We start from the raw sequence: 13,823 nt of genomic DNA, 5'->3' as shown, positions 1-13,823 counted from the left end.
TGAGTCCCAGGATGCAAATATTCTCAGCAGAACATTGCAGAATCAGGGTACATGGCATCGGGAAAACATAACTAAAAAAGTACAAATAAGAAAAAATAATTTGAATAAGCTTTTTTTCAGGCTTTTATAATTACCTAAAACTGGATGACTGAGAATCAAAGGCAAAATAGACGCCCAAAGAAATTCAGTCATTTAAAATCAAAATAAGAAACAAATAGCGGATGCCTTTAGAGTGTTTTTTTTTTAATTGTTATTATCCATAATGTTGTGGGGTTTTATTCCCTGTGAGCATGCGTTACGTCAGCGCGCGTTACTAGGCGGGGCGGGGCTGTGTTGTTGCTGTCCTGCTGGGCGTGAAGACTCCTAAATCACTCCACATTCATTTGGATTAAATATCAGATAAGCAGTGTCATCATTTCAGCGAAGGATCGCACTTTTTTCGCAGTTTTTTTTTTTTTTGTTTAGACTGTACCGTGTTCAGTCAACATGGGGAACTGCTTAACTGTGGGGCCAAACGAAGCGCTGGTGGTCTCCGGTAGGTTTCCCCCGTCTTGCTCTGCTAACGGTGCTAGATGTCATGGAGACGGAGGAGCTAACGGCACTGATGTTACTCCATGATGTCAGGTGCAAACGGGCAAACCAAGACAAACGTTTGCCTTGCTCTTATTGCTTTGTAGGATATAGCTATTTGTCATACTGGCAGGTATCTTTTGTAAGCAGCTTTTTTTATCTTATAAATCTGAACGCTAACATTAGCCGTTAAAGCAACCGTTAGGCAACGGTTAACGGAACGTTAGCGCAGGGCTGGGTCACGTGACCAAACAGCTTAGCTTGTAAATACTGTGAACCGTTGGATAATCTCAGCCACTACAAATGTGTTCATCATACTTATTACATTAAACTGGATAGCTCTGCCAAATGTTGTGGTACCATATTTACATTTGGTCACAAATGTGTACGTTTGTGATCAACTGACAGTTTATTTCTAAAGCTCAGAACATCCTAAGTAGACCAGCGTGATGTACATGTTGATTATATTTTCACCGACATAAATATGATAAATCAGCAATAAATATAAACTTTAATCGGTAATGAAGACAATAAAAGAGAAGTAGAAGTAGGACAGGTCCAATTCTGTGAGGTAAACATTGAAACGTGTTATTCTTACAAAATTTCTGACTCTTTCTGTATTATCTCAATTTGACAGGCTCACAGTTTCATGTTTTAATCAGTTATTTGTCACTTTAAGTAAATACAATGCGCTGGACTTTTGAGACAGTTGTCTTAATAGATAATGATTCAAACATTTACTTGTACTTGAGTGTCAGAATTGGGCTGTTACACTAACAAATGTGCTCAATGAGAGCTGTTTTAAGAAGGATTTCTGTTTTCTGAGGAGCTCAGGAAGTCGTTGAGTTAAAGTGGATGGATTTACTCCTCATATATCAAATCCATCCATTTTCTATATCTGCTTAATCCAACTCAGGGTCGCAGCTATCCCAGCTGTACACCCCGGACAGGTCGCCAGTCCATCACAGGGCCTCATACATCAAATCTGGCCATAAAATGTTTAATTGCTACACAGATCAGGCAAAAGGACCTAAAGAGTTCAAATCAAGCCCTCAGCAGGTCTTTACGGTTTTATTCAGCGTGCAGTTAATCTCATGTGAGAAAGAAATGAATGTTTTTATTCTTTTCTAAATAAATTCATTGCCTCTCTGGTTTGTAAGCGGGGAATGTGGAGAAGCATTGCTGTTAATCATCGTTACTTTTTTACTCTCTTACTCTAAAGCCCCTTTCACACATGCAGTTCAGGCCAGAAAGTTTCTTGACATGTTTCAGAGAGGCTGCATGTGAGAGACCAATATCCTGACTTCTTACAGAAAGTATTAGTATATTGTTTATTATGAGGGTAGTCTTTTGCCTTTTCTTACAGTTGATATCCTGTGATGATGATGTTGGCTTGCATTGATTCAGTCATGTCTTGATGCTACTGATCTCTTCCCTCAGGTGGCTGTTTCGGCTCTGATATTAAGACCTACATCGTGGGAGGCTGGGCGTGGGCTTGGTGGCTCATTTCGAACTCTCAAAGGTGACAGCGCAGTAGAAGCAGGAATGCTTTAATAAGTTATGGGATCAAGGTTTTTAACCAGACCACAGCAGAGCTGAGCTTTTGTTGTGGTTGATTCTCTACTGTGAGGTCAGTCGTCCCACTATCAGCAGATGCCAGACAATTAGAGGATGAGAGCGGTTCCACCATCATCGGTTTCATATTACTCAACACATGTTTCAAATGTAAACCCAGCCAGAGCTCAGGGAAATGACACAGCGTAAAGGCAGGACTCTTTGTGCATAATGTGAGCTTAAAACAGAAATGAAATGTTCATCTTTTTGCGGCACATTTATATGTTACACAGCTTTGAACAGTCCTGCCACATGTCAGAGGATTGTGAAACAATAATGCTGTATCATAATATCAGCTACTTAATTTACTCCATGTTTTGGTAGTTAACTGTCTTTAAAGTGGCAAAGCAAATTAATGCTGAGCATGGAAAGGCAAATATGCATCAAATTACAGTTTAGTGTTCAACCACCATAGTTCAGTCTGATTTAAAGTTTGGTAAATATCAAAATTCAGCTGCGTGTTGACAGTCAAACGGGTCAGACTGCCTCTAACCCAGTGTGTTGCATTGTTAAACAGCACCTGAAGTCCCCAACAAGTGAGACGAACAACCATTTCACTTGGCCAAAGCTGCTCCTCCCAATGATTCATCTTCTTTTGAGTGTCGACTGAGAAAAATGCTCTTTTCACACGTGAAATGCAGAACATTAATGCCTCCCCGTTAATCTGTGAACTCAGTGGAATCCAGTCAGACACACAAAGCTCAACTTTTCTGTTAATGTTTTTCACGCCCGATTCAGACTCACTGTTAAGGTTGATGAAATGCTTCCCATTAGTATTAGATAACGACACAAAGCGATGTATAATGTAACAGCCTTTACTAAACAGTCACAAGTTGTTTTTAATATCAACATAGTGGTCGTTAAAACATCTCGGCAGGGGATGGAAGCAGCTGAAAATACCACTTTTTCACCTGTGTAGGCTTGTTGAACAATCAGTGATACATTCAGGAACAGCAGTAAGATTGTGATGTCTGGTAGAGTCAGATTCCTTTATTTGTCATTTTTATGCTCCACATAATAACGATACTGTGTTTTACACCAGGCAGTAATTTATTGAAAGGTAAAAGACTAAAAAATAACAATTAAAAGCACAGAAATTCATTTTCCCTGCTTAAGCCATGAAGGTAGGCTAATGCAGCAGTTTTATTATCCAACACAAACAGAGAATAAGAGATTGAATTACACTGAAGAAATACCTGCTCCTCACTGGCTACAGTCTTCTATCAGAAAGTCTGTCTCAGGGTTGGGATCCGCACAAAGGCAAATCAAACAGCCCTGTGGAGACATGGCAAAGCGTAGTAAAACATGTCGTGTTGAGAGGGAAAATCCTTGTGGTCATTTGTGTTCATGTGGATCTTCTCAAATAAACGTGTTTGTTGACTTCTTCAGCTTATCTCAGTAGTTATGTGCTTGATCTTTGCCGAGTTTTTTTTTTTTTTTTTTAGTTTGTCGTTCCTGTGTGCTCCTGTTTAAAGCCAGAAAGCACGTAAACAAAGTCCAAGCCAGTGTTTGGTTTGTCTCTTCTGGGCTTCTGTAGAAACATGGAGGACAAGGAAGAGGATTTTTAGTCATTACACTGAAAAAGCTTGGCTTGTTCTGAGGTAACAACGACACAAGAATTCTTAATTATGTGTGAAACTAAGCTATAAATATTTGATTTAATTCCGTTAAATCCCCAAACCGTGTTGACTTGTAATGATCAGGAATATGTTGACTCATAACTCTTCATTTTTTTAATTTTTCACATCGTCAGTTGTTTATTTTAAAAAGTAGCAGATGGCTTCCCACCATTTTAACTTTACTCTAATGATACGTAGTTTACCAGAATGTAAAAGCACCCAGAACAGCAAAGAAGAGCAGCTGCAGGACCCTCCCTCTGTGATGTAAAGGATAATATTGGCTGAAGACAAATTCTAAGTGAACTGGTGCAACCAATAAACATGTTTAGGAGCACATTCCAGATCGCTGTATGTTTTAACATCTACAGATGTCTCACATTTTGTACTCTTCTTCTTTATTCCTTTCTGTAGGTTAAGTTTAGAGATCATGACTCTGCAGCCCCGATGTGAAGATGTTGAGACGGCAGAGGGAGTAGCCATCACTGTCACAGGGGTGGCCCAGGTGAGTCCCCTTCCAGGCATGTTATCCATCACAAACATCTGCCAGGCAGCAACTGTATCCCCACAAAGAACCAAAGGCTGAAATCAGGTGTAGTTTTGATCAGATAGTTACAAATTAAACCAAAATTTTGTCAGTTTGAAGCTCTTTAATTCATGGAGAGCTACGCATTGGCTTTTTTGTGTCCAGGCACAACTTTGTAGCCCTGTTGCAGTTTCCTGTGTTCTTGGGTGATGTTTCTAATTTGACTAAAACACATCAAGTATTATGACAAACCTGCATCCGAGTGGTCAGAAAATATGTAACACTGCTGATGTCTTCACATTATTTTGAAAACTGGTAATAATCAACAACAGTTAATGAGATTAATGAAGCTAAAGGCGAGACCTGCACAGTTTATATCAGTTTAATTCATTTTTCTTACCCTTAAGCTGGAAGTGGAATCACAAAACATCACAAAGTTCGCTGAGTCACACACTTTACATGTGATGCGATGCTACAAAGCCCAAACTGCCCTTTTAATTAATGTATCTCACCATTGTTTTAATGTGGAAGATTGCTGTGTTATCATTAAAGGATATAGCCTCCATATATTCTGCTGCCACATGATGAAGGTTTGGTCACTGTGTCTCCTTCAGGTGAAAGTCATGACGGAACAGGATTTGCTGGCTGTGGCTTGTGAGCAGTTTCTGGGTAAATCAGTAATAGAAATCAAAGCTGTGCTTCTGCAGACTTTGGAGGGACATCTGCGCTCCATTCTAGGTATGAAAACTAACACTGAACACTAAATGGTTATCTTAATTTCCAACCCAGCTGCCCATTTTTGTCTTAATTTATCGATGAATCCTTTAAAGGGATAGTTCGCCTCTTTTGACATGAAGCTGTATAACATCCCATATCAGCAACATCAATTATGAACATTTTCTTACCCCCTGCTGTGTCCTGTGAGCAGAGTTCCAGCTGAGTTTTGGCATCCACGAAGGTAGTCCGGCTAGTTGGCTGGGGCTAGAAAAATAAAGCGTAAGAAAATGTTCATAAATGATATTGCTAATATGGGATGTCATACAGCTTCATGTCAAAAGAGGCGAACTATCCCTTTAAGGTGGCGGCATCTTAAAGGAGAAGTTAGTTTTTTTTTTTAAACCTGGACCTTATTTCTGGCATAAAATACGTTCATCTACTTAACGATAACAGTTTGGTGAAAGTCGCGTTCTTCGGACGATATTTAGATCACTCGAGATCCGCATATATCCATATAACGGGAGAGAACAGGGCAGAGACAATACAGCCTCTAAATAAGGCATTATCTGTCTTTATTTCAGCAATACTTTAAGACAAATGAATGACTGAACCTGTACTATTGCACTGTTAGCTCATAGCTGCCATGTTGTTGTTATCGGGGGCTTTCTACACACGTCTACTGGGATGACGTCACCGCCGCGCGCCGCTGCAGCGCAGCTTAGTTAGTTTAGGGATTGCATGCTTCTGCAGATACACGTTAGTATCCTGCTGCAGTTGTTTTTCACATAAAGCAAAAAGCTCCTGGCAGTGGAGACACAGCTTGGTTTGCTTTGTGCAAAGCTGTGATGATGTTCTGTATCTGTCTTGCAGGGACCTTGACTGTGGAGCAGATCTATCAGGACAGGGACCAGTTTGCTAAACTTGTGAGGGATGTTGCAGCTCCTGATGTGGGCAGGATGGGCATCGAGATTTTAAGCTTTACTATTAAGGTGGGTTGAAGGTGAAGTCCTCAGACAGCAGCTGGTAAAGCGTGAAAAAGAATATTGTCTCATTAGGATATGGCCGAAGCAGCTGTGATGTCTTGAATAACCCATTAAAATGAGGGCTGATGAGCTCAGAGAGATTGGGTGAAAAGATTAGAAGAACAGAGCAGAGATGTGGAAGCTGAATTATTCTGACAGCGTGGGAAACCAGAAGTAACGAAGATTATAGACCAAATTCACCATGAAGGTTGAGACAGAATGAAAGGGAACTGATCTTATTGAACTTGAGCTTTAGTTGCATTAAAAGTGTTCCGTAGAAGAAGGTGTTTTCTGTAACATTATCTAAGATATGAAGCCATCCTGGCTTATTTTCACTCTTTGTGCTTCTGCATTTGAACCTTTTACAAACCTTTATGTCAAAGACTTTTCATTAAATATGATTTACCTCCTAACGATGCTGCTGACCATGATAGAAAGGTTTCTGTGGCCTGATAATGTGTGTGTAAAAGGTTTTTTTAAAGGGATTAAAGTTTTGTGCAGAACATCTAAACACCAAACATCTTTTAGGCCAAATTAATATGGTTAATGAGGCTTTGGGACCAGTTATTATTGGTAAATCGGTGCTAGTGTTTCTGTCATATATGTACCAGATGTGGACTCACATGTCCATTTAAAACACTTTTTTCATTTTGAAGCCTTATTTCTAATCAACTGGGAAAGATATCCAGGCAAAAACTGTTGATGTCACGACTTTGGTAAACAAAGCAAAAGGAATGTGTCTTAATTAGGCATCTGTTGCAGTGCTTTTACACAATTTAGTTGCTTTTAAGTCTCCTCTAACTATAGAAACTATTCTGAGCCCTCAAGCTTATCAGTTTATCTGTGTTCCCAGGATGTGTATGATAAACTGGATTACCTGAGCTCCCTTGGGAAGACACAGATTGCTGCTGTCCAGAGGGACGCAGACATTGGTGTGGCTGAAGCAGAGAGGGATGCTGGGATACGGGTAAGTAGACCCCAGCGGGTTGGATTCTGTTTGTAGTGGATTGTGCTGAGCACAAAGGCCCGCTGGTCTTAGCTGTTTTCCTTTATTGTCTCCTAGGAGGCAGAATGTAAAAAGGAGATGATGGATGTCAAATTTTTGGCTGACACCAAAATGGCGGACTCCAAACGCAAGCTGGAGCTGGAGAAAGCTTCCTTTAACCAAGAAATCAACACGAAGGTTTGCAGCTGAGCTTTTGATTTGCACTTTATCTAAACTTTGATCTGACTGACTGAATTCTGATTGTTTATCAAAGCATGTTTCTCTTTCCTTTCATTTGTGTGTAACTATTTTTAAAGCTATAAGTAATGGTTACCTTTTGCTGTCCAGCGTGGATGTTCTTGCATGTTTGCCGAGTGGTTCACCCAAAATGTGCCCCAACATCTGGACACTGTTCAGCCTGGGCAGTTGTGATCTACTTAAAGAAAATACAAGCTGACACATGACGCTGTGCAAGCAGGGCTGGCAGCACTGGAAAGCATCTGGAGTCTTTCCATCAGATGATACAATGCAGACATTGAAAAGCCACCTGGAATCTTGGGCTGTTTCAATCATTTATTTAATTACTACATTGTATTTGGCCAATCAAGAACTCAAAGATGATGATAATTCAAAGTGTCTCGCCCATCTTAAAACTCTGCATCAAACAGAAAGTATGTGATCTTTGTGCTGATGTTTTCAGAAAGCAGAGGCCCAACTGGCCTATGAGCTGCAGGCAGCCAAGGAGCAGCAAAAGATCCGGCTGGAGGAAATCGAAATCCAAGTGGTGCAGAGGAAGAAACAGATCACCATCGGGGAGAAGGAGATTGACCGCATGGACAAAGAACTCATTGCCACCATAAAGAGGCCTGCTGAGGCCGAGGCCTACAAAATACAGCAACTGGCTGAGGGGCACAAGTGAGTGAGAACCCTTTAGCTGAAGCCAGTCCACACATACTCTGCAGCCAGTGCTCCTCACAGCAAAAGAGTCTGTGACGGCTTTGTGTTCTTACTGTGGAAATGTGTGTTAGGAGCATTTATGCAGAGTACAGAGGTCACGGGACATGATCCAAAAAGTAGACGTGGAACGTGCTGTGCTTTGTTTTCACCAAAAATGGAGGGTAAGGCAAAAAAAAAAAAAAAGGCAGATAAGGCCATTTGTGTTGATATCAACACTGCACGTTCTGAAGGTGACGTGTTTCTCTGCGGGGAAAAATATCAAGCAGCAACTCGTACCAGGAATCACACTCGTTAGCAATAAATCTTCCAGAAGATTTAGCTGCAGTCGACACACACAGCGTACGTCTGCAACCTTTCAGAGATATCGCTCAGGAGCTGGCTGCAAAACGTAGCTGTCCAGGGTGAATGTTGTGGACATTTTTGCCAAATAACGTGTCTATAAAGTGACCCGATATGTGGTGCGCATGTGAAAACCACTGATGTGAACAAACAGAACTCCGCTTGAATCGGTGCAGGCTGAAGCCAACTGAAGCCCAAAGCAGCTGTCAAAGTGTTGCTGTTTGCTTCATTTGTGGTAAAAACTAGCTTTGAACTCTCACAAATTCTAAAAATGTGAGGAGAATCAGACCGTTGATACAGCACAGAAGCTCAGGAGAACGGGTGAGAAATTAGATCCGGTGTTTTTCCACAGAGGCTGTTCACACAAGCTCATCACAGCCGGAGGGGTTCTGCTGCAAAGGTCTCAGGCAGGAAAATGAATCCATGTGATTTCTTTCCTACATGCTGAGAACAGCAGACGAGGCTCCATGTTCTGTTGATTATGAGTACTGCGTGTACCTGTATGTATCTGAGCAAGTGGAAAGCAGCAAACGGGTCAAAAGAAAGGACACACATGCTCACCTGCACAGCAGCAGCACATGTTCTGAGATAACTGCTGACATGTTGATGCGTTGTCTCACCCGCTGACGTCGTTGAGGTAATTAATAACAGGTGTGTTACTAATTTGCATAACCGGGTTCAGAGCAAAACATTTTTAAGGCGTTCCCATTTAGACATTCAGCCTGTTGAACCGAGATAAAGTCGATGTTTATGAGTTTGTGGCTTGGAAACCAAATCAGATTAAATTATTTGAAATAAAACAAATAATAAAATCAGGTTTAGAAATTAAAGAAATTACTTAAAACTTAAAAAATATTGCAGCAATTTGAATAAATAACTATGTATTACATAGATTTATGATTGAACTTTCTATAAGTTGACAGTATTAATGTGTTCAGCAGCCTCAGGCTTTACAAAGCAGCGCCATCACATCGTTTCCTGCAGAGATCGTCCTGCTTTAGGACATAAAAAGTGCTCACGTCATGTCACACAGGCTCGAAAACCATCTTCCTGTCATCAGAAAATTCCTGATGCAACTGTCCGACATGTGAAGGCATGTGGAGCGGAGCAGAGTGGAGGAGTTGCACTTATGGTTGGACAGAAAAGGTATTTTAATAGCTCGTGTGTTCCTGCATCAGGATGAAGACGGTGCTGATAGCCCAAGCTGAGGCAGAGAAGATCAAAAAGATCGGTGAGGCGCAGGCTTCCTCGATCGAAGCAGTCGGAAAGGCCGAAGCTGAGAAGATGAGACTGAAGGCTGAGTCTTACCAGCAGTATGGAGAAGCAGCAAAGACTGCCCTGGTCCTCGAGGCCCTGCCCAAGGTGACACACACAGAGCTCATCCAACTCTTCTTAGATTTGCTTTAAGAAACTTTCCTTTAAGGTTTTCTGGTGTCTTCGTGTGCGACTTTTTCACAACAAACTTTTAATAAAAGAAACAATAAACGTTTTACCCGCATTAATAATGTACCACATGATGTCTTGATATTGATTCTATTTTCATTGCTTCCACTTGTCTATATGTTTGCAGATTGCTTCAAAGGTGGCTGCACCGTTAGCCAGAACAAATGAGATCGTGATCCTCAGCGGGGAGGGCAGCCGCGTGACGGGTGAAGTCAACCGCCTTTTGGCTGAACTTCCTGTTTCCGTTAATGCTCTCACGGGAGTGGATTTGTCGAAGGTAAGCTTTTCTTTATGACCGTTAGATAAATGCCAGTGACCGTGTGACAGTGTTTGGCTGCAGGCCCCAAAATACTAAACCTCCCCCGCATTAATTACTTTAAGTTGTTTCGGATGAATCTCATTGTTTCTGATGGCAGCTTGTTTAATTAAACAGGCTTACATGATTTAGCTGAGCAACGGTAGGAGAACCACTAGCTGCTCAAAATGCATTTATCCATCAGTTTTTTTTATTTTTTCAGCTCTTTAGATCAGTTTTCAGCAATCGGTGGACGATAGCCGGTTCTGCCGTCCGTGCTTTTCTTTGGGTTTTAATATCGAGTTTAATCTTAATAGCTGAATTGACCCCCGACTTCTTTACCATAAAGACGAATTAGTTGGGCTACATTTTCAAATATTTTACTCCTAACTGGTAACTAACAGCATTTGCTTATTTTTTTTGCATTAAAGGAAGTTCCTTTAACATGTTTGATTAGAGGAACTCGCAGCCAAAACCGCCTCATATCCATGTAAGTGCACGATTTTACATCGTCCCACAAAGAGAAGGAAGACCACAGCCTACTTTTCTCATGATTGAGCAATCTATGACCTGCTTGAAGGGCTCCAACTCATTTAATTTTGCCTGCCTGAGGTCCTGTATTGAACCTTTAAATGTAATGTGGGATAGAAACAGTGAGAAGGGGCCTTTGTTAGTCTTGACAGTCGTTGCTTTGCTGGTTTTTTTACATCCAAGCGTGAATAATCTGTCCTTTTTTTTCAACAGATCCCTTTGCTGCAGAAAATGGTCACTTCTTAAGCTTGAAAACCGAAGACTCCACATGACTCCAATCTCTGTTGTATGCACTCTCATAGACTGCCTTTAATACACTTGAATATTTTTGTTGTTTTATATGTATACTCTGTATACTAAGTGAATTCTGGAAACCTCTGGTGCCTTACTTTATACAGGGCCAGAAAATCTGCATGCACTGCTGCTCATTCAAAGATGTTTTTTAGTTTGAACGTGGGATTATGTTGTGTTTTATTTCACATTTATTTCGTGAAAGAGGAGAGCTACGTGTGCTACGTATGATGGTCGACTACCTGCTGACTCTCACCCAGGTTCTATTAATTCTACTTAAAATGTGACGAAACATATTCTTTGATATTTATACCCTGGGTCGCTGCTTTGTTGTCATTCTCACTGTTTCAGGCCTCTCTCTTGGTTTAAGCAACACTTCTGCATTCCTTAGATAATTTAATTTATTTTTTCATATATTTATTGTTCTCTTTAAGTTATTGTAATTTTCAATCAAATGTTTCGATTTGTGCTTCATCAGCTCATTTTTCAGTGTAACAAAGGTGCTCCAAATCTTAATAAAAGGCTGTTTTCATAGAGTAAAAATCTCCACCTTAAAGTCTTTTCCCATTTACAGAGTAAAGAATCTTCACAGTCTTGATATCAAGCATTTTGCATTTCATTATTATTTATATACTGATAATAAAACGGGTCGTAAATTCTGATCTTGTGCTGATGTAGTTAGCTTGTAATGTGGTTCTTTGATATTTAATGTGGGTTTCATGTAAAATGTTGTAAACTTAAGGCCTCGATTAAGTCTGCTGAAGAAACTTAGAACGTGTTAAATGAATCGCAGGTTTTGAGATGAAATATGTTTAAATTGTAGGAAAATGAATAGATGCAATGAAAGGCCAAACAGAGAAAACTGTCATGATTTTTACTGCATCATAAGAAATTACCGTTCAGTTTATCTGTTTGATTTCATGCTACATTTGTCTGTCGATGCAAAGCCACGTTCGACTGTGTCAACAAACCAAACTTTGACATTATTTTACAGAACTGCACTTTCTGTTTGATGCGTTTACATATCGGCACTTTGTTTTAATACAAATACAGCCGTGTTTTAACAGGATACATTTTAAACTGATTCTGCTGTATATATCTGTCAAAATGCTTTGTTGTTTTGGGCTCGGATTACAGAATCTGTCCATTTTTGGAAATAGACTTGAAGCAAGTAAGCTAAATCTAAATATCATCTCTAACCCAGATTAAACATGTTCTACAGGAGTTTTGTGTGTGGCTGAAGGAACGGTCACTCTGAGCTTACTAACAGAACTTACAGACGACTGTTATTATTGCTGTTGATGTTTTTGGTGCGTCCAATCGTTCATCTCAAACTTCTATTTACGCTTTGTCTGAAATAGCCATGACTTCCTGTACGCATTTTTGCATGTCATCTGTCTGTGTGCAGAGTAATGTACTCACTCTTAACTGTCATTCTAATAAACCAAACTTTCATCATTTGTCTTTTTCTCAGTTCCTATAAAGCTTCTCAGCTGCTGAGTTTCGTGAACGTGTTTAAACAGTTTAAAAATGTTACAATGGAAGAATTAACGGTCATAAATTAGTGATATTTATCCTGTAAAATAACGTGGAACACTCACTGTTTCTATGTTTTAATTAAAGGTGCAAATTATTATTTCAGTGTCAGTTATTTAGATTGTTCGTTATTCATATCTTGAGGGTAACAGAAAGTTTTATTAGAATGGGGTGTTTACAAAGTTAATATATCTGTACTTATTCACGAGTGAGTTCTCACTTTTTAAAGGATAAGACCGGTTTTTTGACATTGGGCCCTTGATTTCACATTATAACATGATGTTCTACTCACCCCTGCTTGTTGTTGGTCATTTGGAGCTGTTCCGAAGATATTCGCGAGGCGTCCGGCTGCTCTCTTGAGATATTCGGCCATGAAACGGTTTCCTATGGGCAAGCTTATACAGGTACAAACTATGCTGTTTATAATTTATTAATTACTCTACACCAGCACTGATAACGTGGAGGTGCGTCGCTTACTTAAAAAAATCCGGGTTACTAATTTTGAATTTTAGCCGAATGAATAAATAGGCAGCAGGTCTGTGGGCTGCCTGTGGCAGTAGCACGACGATGACGTCAGTAACACCCACTTTACGACAAAAAAATCAAAATTACAATAACCCGGATTTTTTTAAGTAAGCGACGCACCTCCACGTTATCAGTGCTAGTGTAGAGTAATTAATAAATTATAAACAGCATAGTTTGTGCCTGTATGAGCTTGCCCATAGGAAACCGTTTCATGGCCGAATATCTCAAGAGAGCAGCCAGACGCCTCGCGAATATCTTCGGAACAGCTCCAAATGACAAACAACAAGCAGGGGTGAGTAGAACATCATGCTATAATGTGAAATCAAGGGCCCAATGTCAAAAAACCGGTCTTATCCTTTAAAGGACTTAAATTGTTGTCTCCTGGAAGAATTCATTGTGCTGTTGCCTCCACTTATCTATCTTCTCTAAAGTTGTGGAATGTAATTTAATACATTTATTTGTGGTGCAGGTATAGTAAAGCTAAGATGAAAAAAGGTGCAGGTGGCATTTAGAAATGCATTTAGTGTAAGCCACATGTTTGTTATAGATAATGTTCCTACTTTACTGGCTGCATTGAGGAACTTTATGTACAAATTTATGGTTTGATTATTGGATTCTAAAAACACAAGTATAATGGGCTCATTTTTCTATTTTATTGTTCTTTTTTTGTCTATATGAACCTTTGTATCTTAAATAAAGGATGGAGACTGCTTGTATTGGGTTACTATTGGGCTAACAGGACTAATTTGTTTTGTATTTGTATCATAACACACTTAAAGTGCCGTCTCCAGTGCTTCTCCTCGCTTTAGTAAAAAAAATATGCATTTATTGTTCAATATCGTACCATCTTTGGGAC

General features: G+C 39.9%; 1 protein-coding gene across 1 annotated transcript; it reads left to right on the top strand.

Annotated features, from left to right (window-relative positions):
* The first annotated feature begins 327 nt into the window (after window positions 1-327).
* Window positions 328-12,625, top strand: LOC142388083 (flotillin-2). The gene is made up of 11 exons (XM_075472976.1): window positions 328-535; window positions 2,011-2,092; window positions 4,215-4,305; window positions 4,941-5,064; window positions 5,914-6,032; window positions 6,919-7,032; window positions 7,129-7,248; window positions 7,751-7,965; window positions 9,525-9,708; window positions 9,917-10,066; window positions 10,829-12,625. Exons 1-11 carry the CDS (start codon window positions 487-489, stop codon window positions 10,859-10,861), a joined length of 1,281 nt encoding a protein of 426 aa, XP_075329091.1. The 5' UTR covers window positions 328-486; the 3' UTR covers window positions 10,862-12,625.
* Window positions 12,626-13,823: the final 1,198 nt, after the last annotated feature.

This window comes from Odontesthes bonariensis, chromosome 9 (genome assembly GCF_027942865.1).
Source record: "Odontesthes bonariensis isolate fOdoBon6 chromosome 9, fOdoBon6.hap1, whole genome shotgun sequence".
Taxonomy (NCBI): domain Eukaryota; kingdom Metazoa; phylum Chordata; class Actinopteri; order Atheriniformes; family Atherinopsidae; genus Odontesthes; species Odontesthes bonariensis.
This window is presented reverse-complemented; position numbering and strand designations above follow the sequence as displayed.